This window comes from Labrus bergylta, chromosome 15, assembly GCF_963930695.1.
Source record: "Labrus bergylta chromosome 15, fLabBer1.1, whole genome shotgun sequence".
Taxonomy (NCBI): Eukaryota; Metazoa; Chordata; class Actinopteri; order Labriformes; family Labridae; genus Labrus; species Labrus bergylta.
The window spans coordinates 10,784,174-10,807,800 of NC_089209.1; the positions used below are offsets into that span (position 1 = coordinate 10,784,174).

At 42.8% G+C, this 23,627-nt stretch overlaps 2 protein-coding genes across 3 annotated transcripts; both read left to right on the forward strand.

The window, feature by feature from the left end:
- Positions 1 to 8,448: 8,448 nt before the first annotated feature.
- On the forward strand, positions 8,449 to 17,240 carry prdm1c (PR domain containing 1c, with ZNF domain). Of its 2 annotated transcripts, none has more exons than XM_065964100.1 (7): positions 8,449 to 8,665; positions 10,021 to 10,278; positions 11,710 to 11,829; positions 12,772 to 13,024; positions 14,777 to 15,762; positions 15,873 to 16,001; positions 16,376 to 17,240. In XM_065964100.1, the coding sequence occupies exons 2-7, from the start codon at positions 10,048 to 10,050 to the stop codon at positions 16,925 to 16,927; spliced, it is 2,271 nt and encodes a 756-aa protein (XP_065820172.1). In that variant the 5' UTR covers positions 8,449 to 8,665; positions 10,021 to 10,047; the 3' UTR covers positions 16,928 to 17,240. The 2 variants fall into 2 exon arrangements, with proteins under 2 accessions (XP_065820172.1, XP_065820171.1); XM_065964099.1 differs by having other exon boundaries at positions 8,449 to 8,661.
- A 747-nt stretch (positions 17,241 to 17,987) lies between these two features.
- On the forward strand, positions 17,988 to 23,550 carry xkr5a (XK related 5a). The gene is made up of 7 exons (XM_020641474.3): positions 17,988 to 18,244; positions 19,302 to 19,485; positions 19,656 to 19,840; positions 19,948 to 20,160; positions 20,399 to 20,568; positions 20,803 to 20,914; positions 21,384 to 23,550. The coding sequence occupies exons 1-7, from the start codon at positions 18,112 to 18,114 to the stop codon at positions 22,316 to 22,318; spliced, it is 1,932 nt and encodes a 643-aa protein (XP_020497130.1). The 5' UTR covers positions 17,988 to 18,111; the 3' UTR covers positions 22,319 to 23,550.
- Positions 23,551 to 23,627: the final 77 nt, after the last annotated feature.

A 23,627-nucleotide genomic window follows, 5' to 3' on the forward strand; every position in this document is an offset into this window, starting at 1 on the left:
TTCCGGGTTTGCCAGAAAAAAAACAAAGAAAAAGGGGAGGAGGGTGCAGGGGAGAAAATGAAACGTATCGCTTGCGTGCAGACGGATATTATCCTTTTAAAAGGCAAAACAAATATGTGTGTGTGCAGGCCCTGTAATTTTGCTGTTGACATGTGCACTTACAGTGGGGATCTGGGACCCTGGTAATGACTGGGACAGGTAACACTGGAGACAGGTGGAGGACAGTGCTGTCTGACTGGTCCTACAATAGAGAGAGTGTGTGTCTGTGCATGAGTGTGTTAAGGGTGTCAGACACAGACTGAGGTGTGCAGACAGACACAGTGGCACCTGGTGATGTCATTGAAGTTGTCAATGAGTGGCAGTAAAGTTTTATAATGGACTCCATTCTTGAGCAGCCTCACAAACAATTTAAAACACTGTATTGTGCAACCTTGGTGCAATTCCTCTATAAGGAAAATGGATTATTGTACTTGGTTCTCGTCAATATGTGTAATGCAGCATGTATATAAGGAAGGTGGAAATATGGGGAAATAGCCTCCTGTTTATTGTAACTTTCCAGAGAGCCTGTCTTATCTGTCTTACCCTGTTTTATCTGTCCATTTGTGCTATGAAGATAGCTTATGCTTGTTTAAATGGAACTCAAAAAGCTGCGTGAAAATCTAGATTAACACTTGTCAAAGGTCCTTTTGGCACCATTTCTGAAAACGTCATCAAACATGTAACGACTCATGTCCTGAAATACCACAAGAAGTGGGCATTCATACGGTGTCTTCTCGTGAACATGGTGTGTCCCCATCTGTGGGCAACATTACTAAAAATACTTAGAACAGAGAAAAGGTACCAGCTTAGCGCTATACAAAGCTGAAAACTGTTAGCTTAAACCCTAAATCAGTCACTTTCAATATCAATATCGATGGTTTTGTAGACGAAAGAAAATAATTCCATTCTTTATCAATCTTGTCATCTTAATTTCAGAAAGTGTCAATCAGTTGCTCACATAAGGACACAGTTAGCTTAAATTAGCTCAATGACTCAAAGCAGAGGGGAAACTGCCAGCTTGACAAGCTCTGTTTAAAAGTCATCAAAATAAATCAACAAAACTTCTCAAGCTCACTGTACAAGGTAATACCTTTTTGTTTAGGATAGACTGTGACTGCTAGCTAATTTTCACGTTTCTTTCAGTCTTATGCTAGGCTAAATAAACCCTCTCCTGGCTGTAGCATTGACTACTTCACAGACAAGTCGAGTAATTCATCTGAAATCATACAAAAAGCGCATAGGTACACGTTTCTTTTCATCATTGCTTTTAAACATACTCTACAGCATATGACATGTTACTTTGTGATCTGGAAAAGGTAGTGGTAACTGGATTTCTGGACTCTACTCATCTAATGAGGCTAAAAGTCAATTTTATAAATGCCCTTAATAAACAATAGCGCATTTTAAGTACTCATGCACATGCTTTTTTGTCAGTGAAAAATGTCCTACCTTTACTATCATGTTTGATGCAGTGATAGTGCTTTGCTGAGCAGGTTTCACTGCACCGGATGGGATTGTTGTCACAGAGTCAGACAGAAATGAATGTGTATGCTTGAATACGTATGTATTGCATCCGCTCCAACAGGAGTCACAGTCGGCTATTCTGAACGTCTCTATTTGGGGTACCAGGGAGGAAGTGTGAGAGGGAGAAAGTCAGGGGAAACTCTACCCTGTGCCAGAATGAGATGGCATGAATCGGGTTCACCTCTGTTTGTTCAGTAGACATCCAGAAATATGACAGGAATCCGAGAACAGGCAAGGGTGACTGAGCTCAATCGGGTAGCTGCTCCTGAGAGACAGATACAAACGGATAGACAGCCAAACATATTAGCAATCAAAAATAAATATTACATTCCACAACATGTTTCACTTGTTCTAGTTTGATTTTTTTCTTTCTTCTCAAGGTTTGCAGGAATGTGTCTGTGTTGGAAATATGTATGAATTTGTGTGCATCCTTCCCGGAAGATGCGTCTCAATGCTGGTCATTATGACAGTCTGCCTTAGTAATCAAGAGGAAGACAAAACAATGTGAGGGGCAGAAAATACAATCAGGTGTGGCTCCTGGGGGGGAGGGGGGGGGGGTGACACTTCCTCAGCTGCACAACTATCCATCTCAAGAGGTCAGCTCATCTGGTTTTCATCTGAATAACATTATTTTTTTTTAACCGAGGACTTCAGTTACTTCAGTGAAACTGTAAAGCTGCAACACACATTTATTTATGAAAAATTGAGCTTGTAAAAAAGCAGACAAGCAAATACTGCTACAATGACTCCTTCGGCTTTGCAGTTGAAGGGGTTAAGTGTGTGCAGTATTTGCTCCTTGAGGTCAATTTAAAATGAGATCAGATCAGGGTTGGTAATCTGTTGAGAAACAAAGTGTCAAGAGCAAGGGTGGGAAAAAGGAAGTACTTCACTCGAGACAAAATACCCAGAAAGGATGTTTTTCTTTTTACAGTGTATTATGTAATTAAGGGTCAACCACTTTGGCTTTAGGTCCACTGTGGGCCCACTGTGTTAAGACATAGCTACATTTTCTCTAAATGACAGAGAGGTGAGTCTTTAAAACTTTTAAAGTCAACTTTAAAATCAAGTTGTTGTCAACCTTTATTTTTAAATCGCAGATAAACTATAGTTAACAACTAATCATTAGAATGCATGACAAAGAAAACCAGAACCCTGATGGTCATAACAGATCATTTCTAACTGCAAGGACTGACATTGACAATGCAGGAGTGTTCAAGCCTGAATAGTTTCTAACAGCCAGCAGGCTGCGACTCATTGTCAGATGATATGGAAGGGGAAATTAGTCAATCTGTCATTTGATTTTTTTAACCTTTCTAAACTTTTTTCTTTATTGGTTTCACTTCCAGTTTCAAGTCTTTTTCCAGCAGTGGTGTCCATCCTCCAGCCTAATGATGTTTATCTTGTGCTTTCAAATCAAAATATACACATTAATTGTGTGCTGGTCACACTCTCAGTAACCACATTTTAGTCTGTAACAACAAGGCAAGCTAAGATACAAAATGATCTCCATTTTACACATGTTACGGGTTTCCTGAGTAATTTAGTTATATCTCCTCATTTATAATCCTTGTTATTGATAACTAGAGTGAGGTTAGTTAACAGCTGCTCATCAAGTTTAAGAACATGAGGCATTGCAAATGTTACAGACTCTTTTAATGACACCTGACCTGACTCTCGGACAGCACATGGGATTTCCCCTCACTTCATTTCCTACCTGCAGCTTTCAGCTTTGTGAAATTTCTCTTGTCTCATTTCAAAACCTAAAGCGGTAGAATACGCTCTTAAACTGAAACCAAATTATAATAATATTGAAGGTGACTGACACCAACCTTGGATGGTAAGGTAACCCCTATACCTGTCCTTTTCACAAGTCCAGTGGGCATGCATACACCTCAACTATGTTAACAGCTGAGATATTATCGATCATTCACAGGTTACAGACATGTACACAACAGGTCAGTTGAGTACAGATGATCGTGTTCTTTCTTCATCTCTGTGGGTGGTTTTGTCAAGATTTGAAAAGACATCTGTTGAGAAGCGCAGTAGCATTCCTGTTAGTCCTGAAACCACGATAATAACCCTTGGCTTGTCAACACGAGATCATCCACCGGTTGAGAGGAGACGGTTGGTGGACTAGGTGGGTGGTGACTCCGGCTCTGTGCTAACATTCATTCACACCTGAAATGGGAAAACAGGGCAGGAAAGAAGAATGAAGAAAAACTAATTGCAATCAGTTTCTGCTTAAAGCTTCTGTAATGTCAGAAAACCCCAAACTGAACTCGCTCAAAGTGATGAAGGCCGAAAGAAATGAATGTGCATATAAGTGATTTCTGAACCACAGGCTGAATAGAGTGCAGCAGCACGGTAAAGTAAATCACTTTAAGTAACATGGAATTGACGGGGATGTTGAAGAGGCTGACGGGCTGATAACAGCACAGCATGTCAGGAGAAAAAGTGAGGGTGACATGTTGTGAGACCGAGAGTAGGGGGCTGTGACAACAAAATAGCCGGGATAGAATGCAAAACATTTCTCCTCCAGTCAGCCATAAAACTTCAGAAATGGCAAAGGTGGAGGCCGCTTCAAACGTTTCAGCTATAATGGGTTATAAAAATGGGCTCGGGCACAGGCATCTCAGCCAAAGATCATTGTCCTCATCCTCGGGGGGAGGTGACAGGGAAGGAGTGGTCGCCTTTAGTGCTGCTGCGAGAAATGACCTAAGGCAGGTACAGACTCAAGCATGGAAATTATAGGGCTTAAAAATCCTACAACATTTACAGAGGCCTCAAAGGCACCCTGAGTCTGTGTACAAGCCGCTGTCTGTGTTTGCTGTATTTACATTTACTGTTGACTAACTTGACCAACCTTCTTTCACTGGAAGAATACATAATCTCCTTCATAAATCATTCACACACTCCCACATATTATTCAATCAAACTTGTAAGATATAAATATCTAAGATTTCAGCCTCAGTGGAACTTCGCTTATGACAAATAAATCATTGTAAAATGTAAAAGGACCTACAACCAGGTCCTTTTCTCCTTTTCTATTAAATCTATTGTTCATTAACGCGTACATCCCACAGAGAAAACTGCAGATTTCAGATCTCTGAGGAACTATTTTCCTTGTGTACAAAGCCGTTTCAATGAAACCGTCCAATGGGGAGGTGTCTCATTCAACTGTAGTAAGAGGGACATGTCTAGTAACGTTAAAAAAAAGGTTAAGCACCACATAAGAAAGTCAAATCAATGTCACAGTATCAGGATGAAGGCAGAAATCAAGAAGTCTGGTGACTAAGAAACCTCAACACGTCAAACCAAAAGTCTCTGTATGGCTGGAATCGGTTTGAGCAAGAGGTCACACTTAGTGACATTTAGAATTTATAAGATCTACAATATATAGACTTGCTTCTTTTTTTTTTATTCAACTCACCGTTTCTGCTATTTAGGCTACCTGTTCTGATATGACCAGTAGTGTAAGGTTGAAAATGGTAGCTATATTGGTTTTTGAAAGACTTGTGTAACTGACATTAGTGAGAACATTACTAAGTTCACTTTCAACACAACTCTTCTCTTTTAAGCTATTATTACTACTTAGTGTATACTCAGACAGAATGCTAAACAAACATTGGTGGGGTTACATATGAAATGCATGTAAAGAAGTTAATAGTAGCAAATTTACCTGGCATGACTTCAACTCAATTCAAAAGTCACAAATAACCTGCTAAATGAATGTTCCTCGTGAAAGCTCTGAGACAAGATAAGAAAGGATTTAGACAAAAACAGTAGTTCATTCAGAAGCTGAGCTAACCTCTCTCCGCAATCACACTAGCATCTCAGTTGGTACAATAGGTAATTGAGGCAAACCAGAAGTGGTTTTTTTTGTTACTTTATGAATATAAGGCTTTGTAAAAGTTATCTTATTTTCAGTTTTAACTCCCTTTAAATGTAGCGGCTTCCCACGCTGCAGGACGCGTGAGCATATCTTAGCTGCATGACCTGTGATGTCTTGCTTCTTCCCTTTAAATTTCTAATATACAAATAAAAAACTGTAACGTCGTAGTATCACTACCCCAGCTATTATCAGTCAGGGAGCTTGTTCTTCTTGTCCGACGTTCACCACATTGAGGGACAGTCATTTTCATGTCTCCATGAGGCTACTCATCATCCTGTCATTTAAAGAATGTCATGTCAAATATCAGGTAGACTACCAGCATCCACCCACACATAGCCAAACTTGTGAAACTCGCAGGCCATCGCACGAGGCTCACACGATTCATACACGGAGTCCCTGATGTTGTTTGGTAGATTATTTGCACAGCACGAGTAATGGATGAGTAATAGATGTAGTAAAGAAGAGGTTGAGATCGAGAGACATTACACAGGAAGAGGAGGAGGAGAGGAGAGGTGAATAGAAGGTGATGAATGAGATGACTGAAGGCACAGAAAAAGAGCCCAACAGCAACAGACATGTGGATTTTAAATTACATGGTGGCTCATGTCAGCAGCCATAATTAGTAGCTTGGTCAGGTGTGATGAGTTGGACAGGAAGCAAGAAATGAAGGACGAAACACCGCAGGAACCAAGGAGGGTTTAGGAGCAACAGGATCCGCTTGACACATGACAGTGCAGCATGATCTTAACCCGAAGAGGAGAAAGTCAATGAAAAGACAGTGCATCACAAAATACGTTGCACGTTTGAATGGAAATAATGTCACAGACGCCCATAAAAGGCTGTTGTTCACAGCAGGTCGCGTGTCAAGCGCGTGTGTGATGAGTCTGCACATTCAGACGATTCTTGAGAAGGCAGGCAGTCTGCCAAGTCAAATGTTGCCTTGAGAGAAAAGAGAAAGAGGAGAGGGGAGTGGAGCGGGGTGAAAACAGGCCGACAGATAAACTTACAGCAGCACGACACAAGTATCAACACATTCTGGACATTAACACCCTGCTGAGCCACAGAGGAGGACGGCTTCTGAAAGGGAAACAGGATAAAGAAGTTCCTGCAGAACACACCCTTTTTTAAAGTTACTATTTGGACTATTTTGCCTTAATTGGATAGGACAGCTGAAGTGAGGCTGGATATGGGAGAACATAGTGGGAAGGGGGGCTATCTGACCACCCCCATTCATGTTTTGCGATTTGATGATGAATAGCTTTAAACAATATTTCAGGATTTTCTCTACTTTTTTAAAACTATAACTCCAAAGTTTTGCGATTAAGAGTTAACCAAAGCAAACCTCTCTATGAATGTGAATGCATTGTGTAGTCAGTAATACAAAGTGTAAACCAACATTTACAGTCTCATAATATTTGTGTTTCAGCAGAAGTGTTTTCTTGCTTATGGCCATTTTAGCCAGAGCTGCAAAAATGAACAGGTCATAAAGTATTTTTATAAGAGGTTATTAAAAGTTGAAATGTGAGAATTTGCTGATCCTTCTGGTCTGGCTTTATAACAGTTATATAACAGTTTTGGGTATCAAGCTGCTGACAACATCTGATGAAATAGTCCTAATATCTGGTGTATTGTAATGTCACCCAAACAATTCATTGAGAACTGATCTTCAGATGAGTCGATTCAGCCTGTGGTTCAGAAATCACTCATATGCACGTTAATTTCTTCCGGTCTTCGTCACTTTGACTGAGTTCAGTTTGGGTTCTCAGACATTACAGCAGAAAAAAACTGATAATAATTAGTCCTTCTTCAGCTTCTTTCCTGTCCTGTTTTCCATTTCAGGTGTGAATGAATGTTAGCAACGTGCCAAGTCACCACCCACCTAGTCCACCAAACGTCCCCTCTCAACCGGTGGATGATCTCGTGTTGACAAAGATTCAACCAACAGTTTTTGTCATGTCACTATTATTTGTTTGATTTAAAATAGAAGCTTTCTGATTATTTTGTAGATTTCTTGTTGCAAGATCGCAGTTCCTTATTTTCTGAGTTTTTCTCAGCTACAGGAAACTATCAGTAAGTTAGTTTCTCTCAATTCTACCACACCTCACTCAACAGCAGTGAGTGTCGAGAGTCAAACAGGAAACAGTCATGCACTGACTGGAAGCCTTTCAGTCTGAAGCCAAGGCTGTAATGAAGAGTTGGATTTTTAAATGTATTATATTTAAGAAGTGTGGATTTACTTACTGTGTTAAAAGTTATTTTAAATTTAGCAGCAGAACAAAAATATATTTTGCTTTAAAGGTGAACAATGTAGATTTGGAAGGGAAATTTGAAAGTTGGAGAAGTAAAACAATTCTATGCTATATTTTCTAAACTAAATAGACAAACTTTATTCAAAGGAAAAATTAGTCCCTGGAAAACTGTTTGGAGCTAAAAAGCTACCAGGAGAGTTAATTTTCCTCTGAGGACAGTTTGTGTATGGAGTTATGAACATTTACCACATAATGTGTACATTTCTCCAACTTTCACATTTCTCTACTAAAACTCCATTGTGCACCTTTAAATTTGAATATTTTTTTATTGAATGAATGTTATTGAAACCCAAGCTTGAACTGAAATGACATCTTTGAAAAAAAACTTTCCAAGTCCTGCTTCACTAATCACAAGCATGATCTCATCTACTCCTTGCTGTGCCCTTGACTTCCGAACACAACACAGGTATGCCTGAAGATGAAGTGGGTGGCTGTCAGAAAATGAAGATGTATTTGTCTGATCCGGACATAGCTGTGTGACAGCCAGTGCCCCCCCCCCCCCCCCCTGCCTGGAGAAAGCTTCACGCCTGGGGGCAAGAGAGTGACACACACACACACACACACACACACATACATACATACAAAAACACTCTCCAAGGAGGAGTCAAGGGGCAAAGGGGAGGAGGGAGCAGGAGAGGAAAAGGGAGTGTATCTCTCTCTCTCTCTCTCTCTCTCTCTTCTGTCTCAAACGCTCACCTTCCCTCCTCCCATGCAAGAAGCTAAGAGTCAGACACTCAAGTGTTCAGTCGCGCAGTGACAGGTACACAGGATACTGAGGTTGTGTGAGAGACTGAGCGAGAGAGGACGAGACACGGAGAAAAGATACTGGTTGCACAGAAATTCTTAAGGAGGGCACTGACAGCCTGCCCTATGTGTGGCTCCTCACAAGGCTTCACAGTAAGTGTGTAACATCCTCTTTATATCATTGTTTGATAAAAATGTTGAAATAGAAAATATTAAATATTTAAAAGTAACACATCTTAATTGATTATTGTCTATATTTCTATATTTTTGTATTGCAAACTCATCCTGGAAATGACAACGGTAAAGAGGACTTTCTATATTCAACCTGTTTCATGTTGGGGCCACGTTTGAGCCACAACTGTGCAACTTTGAGTCATGTCTTGATTTCCAGGGTATATTTAATGCTGTGTCACCGAGTTCGAGGGTTTCACTGTGAGCTGTCACGCTTGTAACAGTCATTTCGAGTCAGCTGTAGTGACACACTTCAGAGAAAAATGGGGTGAAACGTAGTCCCCGCATTTGAACTTTTAGATGCATGCAGTGCGAATATGAGATCACTTTGTGAGTTTTGAAGGATTTGTGAAAAATAAACAAACAGCCAAAGAGTATTTAAAATCTTTTTACTTAGGCTATCTAATTTATTATTTCTTCGTAAAAAGAAAATGCAGGATTTTACAATTTTAAGCCATTCAAACTTTTAATTTGGATTTCAATTCAACTTAAAGTTGTCCTCACTTCACATAAGAGTGTTTAGCAAATATAACCAACCTTATCTCTCACTATCTCAGAGCCAAACTGATGAGCCTGTGAAAGGAAGTTGTGAGGTACATATCTGAACGTATCAGCATTGTCTATTAATCACAAGTCCCTCCTATCAGCGTCTCTTCTTCTTTCTATCTTCACTATTTCAATGCTTCGTCCCCTCAATCTGGGAATTCAACTTTTTGTCAGTGGCCCATCTTTCTGACATCGGGGGGGGGGGGTCGGATAGATAGCGTATAGAGAACAGACAGAAAAGAAAGAGAGGCTTGATCTGGCTCAGAGCCAAGTCTCAGCCAGTTTAGAGGAAGTCTGGTCGATTCACTGCGAGCGCTGATTTCCTTGTGAAAGTGGTCTTGCACCGGGGATGACGTGCACAGGAACCTCCCTTATAGCCCAGGGGTTGTGATTCAGAGAGTCACAGGATGTATGGGACGGTGGGGGCGATAGGGCAGTGAGCACGAAAGGTTTCTCTTTGAAGTTTGTTTGTCCGGTAGGACCAGTTGATGGGAAAGTTAGAATTCCTGCTGGTCTTTCTCCCTAACATCCCCAAACTTGCCAATGCCTCCTCTGTGTCATATCTCACACTCTGGAGTCTAATTTGAACTCTATTCTTAACTTGACTTCCCTTGGTAAGTCAGCTGTTGTTTGTGTTGTCTCTGTTTTTCCCTTAAAATGTGACATCAAAGGAAAATGGAAATATGTCTTTAATCAACTACAGTCATTTTCTAATATCGCCATCTTTTTCTGCAGGCCTCCTCCTCTAAGTGCACCACAGGCATGCTAACCTCAGAGAGATCGCTGCAAAGCTCAGGGATTATCACAGCAGCGATGCCAGAGTCACAGGATGTAGACATGACATCATGGAGAGAGGAACACTTTGAGCAAAAGTGTACTTATATTGTGAAGGACCAACCAGTTGAAGAGGAGTCTGAAAACAAGCGCTGGACACGAGCTGAGAGATCCTTGCCCAGGAACCTGGCCCTGAAATGCTCCCACGACTCTGCAGAGGTATGCGACAAAGAAGACCATCCTTGTTTGTGTTTTGAGCAGCAGGAAAACTACTAATGCAAAGCAGGAAAAAGATTCATAATAATTCATAATATATATATATATATATATATATCTGAGTGGTATAAACATCTACTGTAGTTGTTTATGTTTTGAAATAACCGCAGACTCTTTGCGTCACTCCAACATCCTGTCATCCACTCATCCATCCTCAGACGGGAAGCGCTTGACGTGTTGTTGTCTAAATTCGGCCTTTCCTCTCTGCTATGTATGTGTTTAGGCAAAGCGAAGGCAGGCCTGTCTCTCAGCAGGCACACAGCCTGGGGTCTCAATGATCAGTAGCCACCTCAGATTCCCAACCCTTTGTCCAAACACACAATTACACTATAAAGCAGGGGGCGCCAGGACTGGGACCCGCCTTATGGATAAAGCCATAAACTACATTAAGGATCAAGTATGTGGCAGTGACAGTGATCAATAGTGGAGGAGAGTTTATGTTTAACTGGATGGACAAGGGCAGTATGGTAAATATATGATAAAAGATGAACCCGGTGGCGTATTCATGAAGAGGAAACATCAGATTTCTTTAAGCGAGACGGGGGTTGAGCCTCTGTAGATGAAAGATGGTAATCAGGTGAGATCAGAGGAAGGAAGTGAAGCGTCTGCAGCAAAATACCTGTACCACCACTTTGACCTTCTAATAAAGTCTGTCTGCAGTCTGGGTGACATGAAGAACAGGATATGTTACATTAACCTGTGACACATGGGCACATCAAATAGAGCCTTCAGACAAAGCCTACGAAAGCAGGGGGTAGAACTAGCAGGATAAACTGGAGACAAACTCTGCTGCTAAAGCATGTGCAGCGGTTCATCAAGCTGTTACCCCATGCCAGTATTACACTAAGATGAAAGAGAGAATACATTTCCATTGCTTTAGGGTTTTTTTTTTTTAACAGAGCTCAAGGTTTAGTTGACTGGTCAGGGTGTGCCCATGACACCTTATCCTCTCTTCCACACCCCGGAGGCTCGAGACACAGGACTGAGTTTCACACCTGCAAGCGCGCACAACAAGAGTAGTGGTGAAACTTTAATATGGTGGCGAAACAAAAGATAACTTGGGTGACTGACTTATGAATTATTCAGCATGGGAAGGGAGGTACGCATTCTGTCACAGCCTTGCAACATTTTCATTTTTCTCCATGGACAATTGACCATGATTGCCATTGTATGTAATAATCCCAGTAGTTGCTTGGATGTTCTGTCCCTTTAAGCGATTCTCAGGGGACTGATCTGATCATTTGTGTTAATCACCCAGAAACAAGCAGGGCATGAAGAGTCAGATGAGAAGTTGACATCCAGGAGCTTGCTCAGGCCCTCCAATTCGTGAGCTACTCTGTCGTTTGATGATTTCATTTTCATCTTGTCAAACAGGTGCATGGGGTGACCAGTAAAGAGGTGATTCCTAAGGGAACACGCTTCGGTCCTCTGGTTGGGGAAAGCTACACCAACGAAACTCTTCTGAAAGATGCTGACAGGAAGTACTTTTGGAGGGTAAGTAAAACTCATGTGGGTCTCTGGATGTGTGCTTGCATGGGAAATTCATGTGTGTGTATTTCGTAACTATTCACATCCTGTACCTCCATCTGGAGACACTGCCGTGACTGTTGCCTGGCACAAGTAAGCAGCTGTGGTCAATGTCTGACATCCTGTGAAAGTGTAACTCTGTTCACCAGTGCTTCAGTCTCTTAAAAGGCAACACGATCAGATGTACCAGTTCCCTTCATGACTTTCTGAGGTCACACACACAGCTGTTTGGTTTCAGTGACGCAGCGGTTCTCCTCTCTCTCTCTCCGCTTCTCTCGGCAGTGGTATCACTGCCAGTAAATACACCATACACATGTCCGCACTTCTCCAGACTCACAATTCTCATACTGACTAAGCGAGGAAGTGGCTTTGAGCCTGAGCACTGTTGTCTTCTAAAGCAGCAGCATCAGGACATCTTCCATTACACACAAGTGCTCTTTGTGATTCTACAGTGTAGCGTCAGCAACCATGAAATCATGCAACCCCCAACCAAGGCTTGCAACAGCCATAACACAGACGACCTGTTGACATTACAGGCATGACTCAAGCGACAGCACAGCTTCGCAGATCAGAGAGTAAAAAGAACTGACCTTGATACTAACAACTGTTTAAGTCAGCTAAAATAAAATAGCTTCGTAATAGCTCAGCAGATGCGGTGATGATTCCACTACAAAGGTGAGAGAATTAGTGGGCGTGATAGTAAACCCAACACTGCAATCCAGTCATACGGTGAAATTCTTGCTCAGTGTAGGTTTAGCATGACTAATGTCGCACGCATGTCAGCTGTATTCTCACAGTATTTACCATAAAGGCAGAGGGAAACCTGTGACACCATGGTTTCAGATGCAGAACACCTCATGATTTTGACCCAACAGAATTATCTCAATACTTCTTATCTTTTTTTTGTAGGTTTTCTCTGAAGGGCATTTACACCACATCCTGGACGGGTTGAAAGAGGAGCGGAGCAACTGGATGCGTTATGTCAACCCAGCCTGCACTGTGGAGGAGCAGAACCTGGTTGCCTGCCAGAACGGTTTGGAGATCTACTTCTACACCATTAAACCAATTCAGCCAGGTCAGGAGCTTCTAGTGTGGTACTGCCCTGAATTCGCCCAACGCTGTAACTACCCTCCACTGGGACAACTGGCCATTGACTGTATTGGTAAGTGTCAAGTAGTAGTAGGATGCAATTAATAACTCGAGTGTTTCTGGACACCTTAAGGCAACAGGAACCATTCTTGAGCTCAGGCTGAGACATACTGTCACTGCAGAGTAAGCCTCCTAATCAAAGCGCCAGCCGACTGACACGCTCTTTGTGTGGTTCTTTGAAGAAGTTTCTCAGTCACACCCACAGCCCTTTTGTTTGGGAGGGCCACAAAGAAGAGGAGTATAGTCCTGAAAGCAGAGAGGGTCTGTCTCCAGGTATAGTCATAATACTTGAGTAAGATGAAACCATTTTCAGGACTTTAGGTAATGTTTCAGTTTCCCTTTTTTTTTAAAACTCCACACAGAAACACAGCTGTCAGATGCTTGACACACAAAGCATTTGGCTTTTATTCACAAACACAAAGCGCACACATACTAGCAGAGCGACCATATGCACACACCAAAATACTCTTTTTCACGCACGCTTCTACACAAGCGCACACAACGAGAGGCTGCCTGAGGTGCTGACAGCATTCTGGCAAGACTCCCCTTATTTATTTGGCTCTTAAGGAGGAAGAGCGGTAGGAAGCGCTCCAGTGACTACTTGAACTTCCTGACAAGGCGACCTGTTGACAGATTGATATCTCACTGAGTGTTGGCTGTTTGTTTGCTGGAACCTAGCCTCTCAAAAGGGGGGATGGGTAGCACACATAAGAAGATAAAGGTTGCTCTGTGTCTGCATGGGTTAATGTTGATTGTGTCCACGAGTAGGTGAAAAGAGCATACATACTCCTGTATTTTGTCTTCCTATTGTTTGTCAGCTCATGGCCTTCATCTATTCTGTAGCAAGCCAGTTAAACCAATGGAAAAATACAGATTTGGATCCAGATTATAGAAACATGAGTTTTGTGTAATTCCTTGAAAAAAGTAAACCTAATTAATAGGTTAATGGACATGCTGCAATATGCATTTTTTCTCTCCATTAAGCATCTATTATGATTATATATGCATGATTGAAATCGACGGTCCATTAGTCCATTTCAGATCAAAAGTAGTTTCTTACTGTGTATCCTGTCCTGTGTTGGAAAGACTCTAATGTAAATAACATGCTGTACCCATTAACTGCACTATCAGTATGCTGATCAGAAGACAATTTCTTACATGTGGTGTCCACTTTCACAGGGACAGTCTGCGTGACATGGCCCAGACACACACACTCATTCACACACACAGTAATTGATTGAAAGTAAGGATGTGTGGTGATGTCGACAACGAACTTGTGTGCATGATCATTCAGTGATCACGGGTTTATGTGTCACTCAACTAAATGATGATACTGTCAGTGTCCGGTCTGCTGTACTGTGAATCAAATAAAAAAAAAAATGTCACCTGTCTCTGATTAAGCAACAACCTGTGGTGTTGAAATGAATCCAATGCTGAGGTTTAAAAAACTGAAGCTCGTCAAGTGACCACCTGTGGCTGTCTGCAAAATAAAATGAAACCACTTTAGGTCTCATAATAAAATAATTCTAATAATTCATCTTTTGGTGTCCATAGCTCATATTAGCCAGTATTAACTGAGGTGGGATTGTGTGTTGAATACATTTGCATAATCAGGGGAGGGGGTCAAGTAATAATACATTTGAATAATAACAAGATATTTTATTTCAATGTCAGTCGTTCTAGAGAATTAAGAAAACATGATCATGAAAATAAATACAAGCAAGAAGCTCTAAAAACATTCCTCTATTGTTTATTTGTTCCACAGAACCGAGTCAAGCACAGGAGAAGACATCAGTGAAACGAGGACACAGCGTCTTTGAAATCCTCCGAGAGGAGCCTTCCAAACCTCTGAAGACTTCTGCTACACGTGTAGACAGTCATTTGTCTCAGACCAATCTCTCAGCAGCTTTTCCCCTGTGTCCCCGGGTTGTTTACCCAGTCCAGCCCCACTCAGAATCCATCCATGGCCATAGATATGTCCCTCTGCAATCTCTGCCATCCTGTAGCCCTCCAGCTCCCAAAAGGCCAGCTCTGTGTAGTCCTTCCTCCTCCCGTTTGCACTTCAACTTTCAGCACAGTCAGGGACCAGTCGCAGCCAAATCTTACCAAGAGCCCGCTCTGAGGCACTCTCCATATTTACCACCTCACTACTCCCTTGGCCTTAACAGCATCCTACCTCACTCATACCCTCTCTACAGTGAGCGACTGAAACCCCACCTTATACTCCCATCTCCTTTACTGCCTTTAAATGATTATGCACACTTCCTGCATCCTGTGGCCAACAGATACAAAGACTTGACACTTGCACTATCCAACACCAAACAAGACCTCATTCTTTCACCGACCAGGGAGCTCAAAGACAACAAAGACCTCATATCCAAAAGGACAAACTACCTCAGGATCCCCTCAGATGAGCAAAGAGAATTTAAATATGCAGACCTCGCTGTACCTGCCACATCAAGTGCCTCATCCATGATCACCTCGCACAATCGCAGAGCACTGCCCTCTCTTGCACCTGGAGGGTGCTCACCACCAGTGGGCATGGCCGCCTTTTCAGACTGCCTCCCTTCCAAACCCACCTCTGCTACTCAGAGCAACACAGATGATGCCATGGACCTCAGGAAGACCAAATATGTTGGGCAGATGATTGGCTACAAAACCCTGTCTTACCCCCTCGCAAGGCAAAATGGAAAGATCCGGTATGAGTGCAACGTCTGCAGAAAGGTCTTTGGGCAGCTATCCAACCTCAAGGTTAGTTCCTCTTCATCATATGTGTACAGTTAATGTAAACTGCCTTGCACAACCATGCTAGAGAATTACCAAATTGACCAGCCACTCATCTCTCTGACATACATCCTCAGGTTCATCTGCGAGTGCACAGCGGAGAGCGCCCCTTCATGTGTCAGACCTGCAATAAGAACTTTACTCAGCTGGCCCACCTGCAGAAACACTACCTGGTTCACACGGGAGAGAAGCCTCATGAGTGCAAGGTATGGCTACGGTTCAAACTCATGTAAAGGTCATTTTGGGAACAGCTAGAACACAGATTACAGGATCTGTCGTTTTATTCAAATGTCTGCGGAGTAAATATTTAGTTGAAGTCAGCACACAGTTAGCACGGTTAGGATACAGACATGAAATATGGATTATATAGTAGTAAATAGCAATACAATATATTACATTGAGTTTTACTTGTATTATTTATTGCTCTTCTCTACAGACAGTCTGAAGCTGCTCTTAATGATAAAATAGTATATTACTATAATGTTCACTATAATGTTCTATAAAGTCCTCCTTTATGTTACGTATGTACATCGTTTTTCTGATTCCTAAACATATTCTCCTTGCCTCTGTTTTGATGCAGGTGTGCCATAAGCGATTCAGTAGTACAAGTAACTTGAAGACCCACCAGAGGCTACATTCAGGTGAAAGGCCTTACCAATGCAAACTCTGCACAGCCCGTTTTACACAATTCGTCCACCTTAAGCTGCACAAGCGCCTCCACACCGGGGAACGACCTCACAGGTGTCCTCGCTGCCCCTGTGCCTACCTCCACCATTGCAGCCTCCAGGTTCACCTCCAAGGCTTCTGCCCTCTGTCCCCGTCGGCTTCCCAAAGGCACACCCCGGAGGAGCTACACCGGGTCAACTCTGAGATTGAGAGGTTTGACATGAGTGAGACAGCAGAGCAGCTTGAGGCCATGGCTGCAGAGGCTGAGATGGACAAGGGGAATGTTACTGAATTAATTAAGACGATGAAGTTTCATACATCTGGCCACAAGGAGGGCGCCAGAGAGGAGCGCAAGCTTAGCATGTACAAATCAGCAAAGGCCGTACAGCTGCTGCATCATGGCAGCCCTCTACCTCTGCATGCAACCAACATCAAACTGGAGTCAGGCTGCATAGCAGAGCCCTAAGACAGCTCTGCTAATCCAACCATATAATCCTTACAGGTCAACTCAGCAGCTGTGTGTTACTGCCCTATTTGAAGAAGACCCTAATCTCAATCATGCATACTCTACAGAGGCTTTAGCGTGTGAAGAATCAAGACGTTACCAGCATGGCCTGGGACCAGTGACTTGATAGGTTTCATTCATACACATTTGTTAATTTATTTTGTTGCTAATACTGTAGACAGAGAGACTGTAGACATTTTTTTGCTATTTTTTGTATCTCTGGGAAATCTTTATTAACTAAACATGAGATAATGCATTAAAGTGTTTATATTTATTTGTGCTTTCACTGTCTCAGTGTTTTGTTGCGAGTGTGGTTCGTGATTGTTTCTGGTAAGGGTTGTATCAGTGAGATAAAGGTCAAAACAATAACAGAGGAAACCTCAGTTATTTGCATGAAGTCTACAGTGTCCATTGCTTGCTTTTGTATGTGTAAAAATGAAGTAGCACATATCTTAATAAAACAAAAGCTATAAAAAAAAAAAAGATAGCTTTTGATTTGGGGAAAGAATGAAAGCTGTGCAGAAAGGCGACATAAAAATATTGTATAATATAACACTTTCTTGCCAAAGGCCTGCCACACTGCAAAATCCTCTGTGATCCTCAAATTACTAGAAAGAGTATTAAGTTACCAATTGTTTTAAGTGGCAATATGATGAGGCTATTTATAACTTGCATTGCATCCTTCTTCAGGGATGATGAAACACCTGATCTGGTCACAGTGTATCTCAGCTACCCTGGAGCCCACAAGATATACCGCAAACGACAACAAGCAACCAATTAAAGAAAATGATTGATCTGTTAGTACATTGCTGGATAAATTAAACTTGTATCAATAAATATCAAGTATTGTCTAATCAAGACATTTGTCAGATATTCTTTAAATAGGAGCTTCAAGGAGTTAAATTATTTTTCAAAGAACAAGACGAATATAGGCCCTTACAGCCCAAGGTGGCGGGAAGGTGAGCTGTTTACAGTTGGCCATCGGTAAACTCATTCCCCTTTAACACCGCGCGCGCAGTGACGTCATGTATTTTTGACGGCGGGGGGGCAGGCAGCGGGAGAAGAAGAGAGAGCGGACGTATCCGTGGGTAAACGATGCCCAGGATAATGTCACGGGTCTATTCGCTCTCCCACCTCTCCGTATCATGATAAACGCTGCTGGGGCGGTCGTCCGCAGGATGCCCTCGGCGGCCCGGAGGAGCGGATGCTGGATAGCGTGGTGCCAGGCGGCGCTGCTCGGCATGTCGGCGCTGGTTATCGTGGCCGAACGGAGCGCTCGTAAGTGGGCATAGAATTCCACCTCTTACCGGGCTGCTATTTCTGCTGCTGTAGGCTATTGGTGAATGTGAAAACAGGGCGGGTGGAATGTTGTTTTTTTTGTGTGTGAGTATTTTCTCATAGGCTGTAATAACTGAGAATGCTGTTTGCTCAGCCATGATGCTTCGTGCTGGAGCTTACCCAGCAGCAGGTCCGAAACAATTCAAACGGTGATGCAATAGCACTACCGCTATACTGCTGAATAGGCAAACCAAGCTAGTTTCCTCTTTATGCATTGTTATTTGCATGTAGCCAGGCTAGGTAGGTGTGTCAGACTGGGGCTCTAGGACCTCAAGGGGTCATTCAGTAGGGTCACATGATTAAATATACAGTTAACCCCTGCAGCAAAGGGGAAACCTGTGGACAGAACACTTCCCTTTTTGGCTGATCCTGCACCCACCTACCAAAACAGATTTTAAATATTAATTTAACATCAGTATCACGACTAATGTTATCATCATCATTATTAATATTTGGAATGGTAATGCGCGCACATCTGGAGTCTACATTGAACAAAGTCTGCAGAACTCTCAGGTGTGATGATTGCCTGACTAAGCAGATCAATGGGGCAAGGGCAGGACACCAGGGGGGGGGGATGAGGTGACTGCATGAGTACAAAGTGTGACTTTGCCCTCAGCTACTGTTCCCAGAGGCATAAAATATCGTGCTGCCTGTGCCATAGACCCCACATTTCAGTCAGCCTGTTACAGACAAAATGAGGCATAATTGAAAATGATCAATTTAGGAAGATGATGCTCTTTCTTGTCATTTATTTTCATATCGTGGTTGCAGGGACATAATCGGGGGCTTTTGTTAAGCCAAATTAAGACAGACCTTGCATCATCTTATTAGAACAGCTTCCCCTTGATTAAATGGCAATTCACTTAAGGAGCTATGCAAGTGGGCTTCAAATTCTTAAAGGACTCTGAAACTCTGCGTAATTGACACATTGACATAAAAACACAAAATACTAACAGCACCTTGCATGTGCATGTCTGTATCTGCGTGTGTGTTATAGTGATCTACTGTATCGGGTTTTATCTTTGGAATGAGGAGACGCAGTGGGCGGGCCTCACTCTGGGCCTCTTCCTACCGGGTACAGCGGTTCAACTGCTAAGTGTGAAATGGTACTATGATGACGGTGACGACAGACGATGTTACCTCTCTGTTATTCACATACTGCACTTGGGCATATTCAAAAGGTAAGATCAAAGCGAACTCCAGATTTGAAATTGAAAACATTGCCTCATTTCTGTAAATAGAAAGATACAACAACAAAAAAAAATCTATTCTCATAGTGTCATTGAATCCTTCACCTGGAGGTTACTGTATCCCTACTCTGGTCTTTGTCTCTGTCTCCCTCTTCTGGCAGGTTGTGGGACTGCATGAGGTCTGTGTTCCGCATGCAGGACTCGGTGGCTGATCTCGGAGCTGCGGTCATGCAGCAGGCAGATGTGGCTGCTCTCTGGCTGCTGGAGGCCCTCGTCCTCACGCTCCCTCAGAGCCTGCTTCAGGCATACGTTGTGGTGTCAACTGATGTGGGCATCATGTCCCCAGGTATACAGATGTCACCATTAGAAATCATATCTACATCTTGTTTGTAGTGTCTGAAAAAGAGATGATGTATCATTTTCATATCCTACTCTCTGGGTTTTTACCTTCAGTCGCCTACTGCTGTGGCCTGTGTGTGCTGTCTATTTCCTGGGCGCTGGTTCTTTACAGCAGAGCCTGCTGTCTGATACGACCAGGCCATCTGGCCATGCCTCCGGCAGCCCTCCTGTGCCAGCTGGTGTGGAGGGCTGGCATGCTGGGTGCAAGGGTCACCTGCCTCATGTTCTTTGCCAGGGTCTTTAACTGGTGGGTCTGTGGTGTAGCAGGTAAGCAGCAGGCTCCATGGGCTGATACTGATGTCTATAAGAGAAAGAGAAAGGATGCAGATAATGAAACATAGCACACACTTGCAAATATCAGTTTGAAATTAAATGATTGACTTATCCTCATTGATGCAGCATGTCCCATTAATCCAGTTTTCACTTCTATACATCAGCTGCTGTACTACACATGCGTCCCCTAATGCGCCTGTATCTGAATGTCTATATTTATGCTGACCTCCAGGTTTCCACTGGCTCACGGCCTCCTTCTGGCTGGTTTCACAGCAACCAGACATCTGCAACGGCCCTTGGTGTTGGCGAGCTTTTAACGCCATCATGGGGCTTGTCCATGTCTTCCTCTTCCTCAACGTTAAAGACGGACCGTCACGCTTCCGCATGGCCAGTTTCTATGCAGTAAGATGTGATGAAATGTAGTCTTGGTTTGACTCTTGATTCTGATCCCTGTTGTCAGTATGTTTTGTGTTCCACATAGAGCACTGCCTCATTGACATACACTACATATAGGGCAGCTATACCCTGCACAGGGGATGTAGTTTGCATCGTCATCCTCACCTTGTCGTCCTCTGCTTTCAGTGACGTAAAGCAGACCACTAATGACTGATGGTTTGTCCTTCTCCTCTTCTTCAGTTCATGCTTGTAGAGAACGCCACTTTGCTGTTGGCTGCCTCTGACTTCCTTAGTGAAGCATCATGGGACAGCATGACCCTTCCAACCACAGTGCTGTGCAGCTTTCTCCTTGGTGAGTCACTATCTGCGCTTTTTCTTCTTTTGGAACAGATATACGGCTCTGATTTTGTTTCATGCTTAGCGCTCAAATACGTTCCTGTCAAAACGCCTCATAGTTTCAGTGTACAACACCAAAGGCAATCGAATCCAGTCAAAAAGTAATGACACTTATTTGTCCTTGGAGTGCTACGTGTTTAATATATTTTTTTTAATAATAATTGTTTTATAACAATTAATAATTAGAGATAGAACAAACATAATCTGTGGTGTCAAATAAACAATTTGTGGGTTAGTTGAACATGATAGTAAACAAAAGGTCATCTCTAATGTTGTCACTAAAACTACAATAAGCAATCCAACAACACTGACCTCTAGATTCTTAAAGATAGATTTATTAAATACCAGAATAAAAGAAGAAGTAACTTGATAATCAGTTGTACTAAAAAAAATGCTTCATAAACGTTTTTCTTCCCGCTTCCCAGGTGCTACCTCTCTGGTCCTATACTACAGATTCCTCCACCCAAAGTCCACAGAGATCTCCCAGGGAATGAACCGCAACCACATGGGCAGCACATGCATAGAACAAGGGGAGTCCTCCTTCTCTCTCGGGGATAAAAGCCTGCCCGCAACCTCCATTCAAAACCACGGAAGCTTCTCACTCTCAGGTGTTGCTGGATCTCTGCTTGAGCACCCAGGAACCTGCGGAGGCCAGGCTAACAGCTGCTGCCCGTGCTACCACCACCACTGGCTCCTTATCCGACTGGCTCTGAAAACAGGAGACCTGGGGAAGATAAACCGAGCATATGGAGCCGGCGGAGCGGCAGCCATACTGGACTTGGAGGAGTACAACCAAGAGTTTAAGAGTAATGAGGGCATGACTATCACAGCAGGGGGTGAGGGCATCTCCACCTCTGAGTCTCAGGGGAAAGGCCCTGCACCTCTCTCAGACTGTAAAGATGAGTTCCAGAGTGTGAGCGAGCCCACATCAACAGAGCAACCTGAGGAGGAAGATGACAGTCTGGAGATGGAGAGCCCGATGGAGTCACCTACATCCGATTTTAAACGTAGCTCACCGGAGGGAAAGTCTGTGTTCGGGGACAGTCCAGAACCTTATTTCTGTCCAACAGAGTCAAGTTCAACCTTGTACTTCAGCGCTGATCCTCAGTCTCCAAGCAGTGCTAGTAACCCCCGCTTGGATCGGGACAGCGTTGAACAGGGGGCACACCTAAACTCCATACCAAGCGATCCAGCCCTTCACAGAGATGTACGTGGACTCATGGGCCGCGTTGGACCACGCTGTACTTCCACTCCTAGATTGGACTCTGGAGTGTTCGACTCCCCATCTAGTGTCCCTCATCTCACAGGACCCAGGAGGCAGCTTATAATGTCCCGGAGAGACGAGGAAGATAGCTTCTAGCATCAAAAGAGAGCCTTGAACAGGAGACCACCAGCTGTTTGGAAGGCTGATTTATTGACTCAGTGCTGTAGGATTAGCTGGCCAGAAGAAAAATTCACCTTTCAATGTCGATATATTCAGCACACATTAAGGTGTACATATGCAACAGTTTTGGGGCAATGCTAAGCTAGCCTGTATTTTTCTCGACGGCTTTTTGAAACACACTGCTTTGCCTAGATGCTGGACAAACAAAAAATGAAACCCTCAGTGTATTCATCAGACATCTTGAAGATGCTATAGAGGCTAGTTGGCCAATAATGTGGCGTACAGAGCTCAGACGCACCTTCTACCTGATATCAAAATAACATTTTTTTCCAATCGTTTGGCAGCAATTAATTTAAGACTCAATAATAACACTGTGCAAAAAGAAGAAGCACAGGTTCTGCCGGGGTGCAATTAGATGTTCAAGAAGTAGCGACGCGATATGTCAACGCATATCATTAGAAATGTGCTGCGTCTTTATAATTCAGACAAATGAGGATCTCTGTGTTATATACACAACAGCTTCTACTCATTTTAATATTCATAGCAGCCGTGTAAATGGAGGAGTAGTCTCGATGTAAAGGAGACTGAAAGGTTTGACCTCTGCAACATTAGTATCTGAGTGTGAGCCAGAGCTTTGTTGACTTATTAAAAAGCACAAGTATCTACTGTACGATAATTCTTTTGCTGTGGTTTTTTTTTGGTATTCCCGTTTTAAAAACCATCCCAATTTTTAAAGAACAATGTGCTGTTTTTTGTATAATCATGTCAACTGACATTGCATTACGCAGGGGCTAATGTGTCAACCTGGCAAAGCTGTGATATTCAATGTTTTAACTTGACTTACATGTTGACCATGTAATTAATACAATGTTTTTTGACTTGCCATTACGTTGGGAGAAAATATCATGTCTCAGGCACTGACTTTTCAAAAGCTTTCAAATGTCTTATGTGTGACGAAAGGAAAAATGCTGTTGAAGTAGTTGTCGTAATCTTTTTTGTTATCTTGATTTCTTTTTCTAGGGGACAAATGCTTTTTTTTTTTGCTTATTTGCTGTTCTGTGAAAAGGGATGAAATCCATCGACAAAACAGTGATGTGTTGCTGGGTTTCTCTTGCAGCCAGTTGACTGCCTATACTCAACTTTGAACTGTGAAGTGAAAGGCCACTGGTGGCTTAAATGAGCAATAAATACCCTTTTTATTCGGGTGACTGGAATCCTTTCCCTTTGTTATTATTTGGAAAATAATATGCTGAAAGTCGGGATGCTGAAAGTTTCCTGTTTTGCC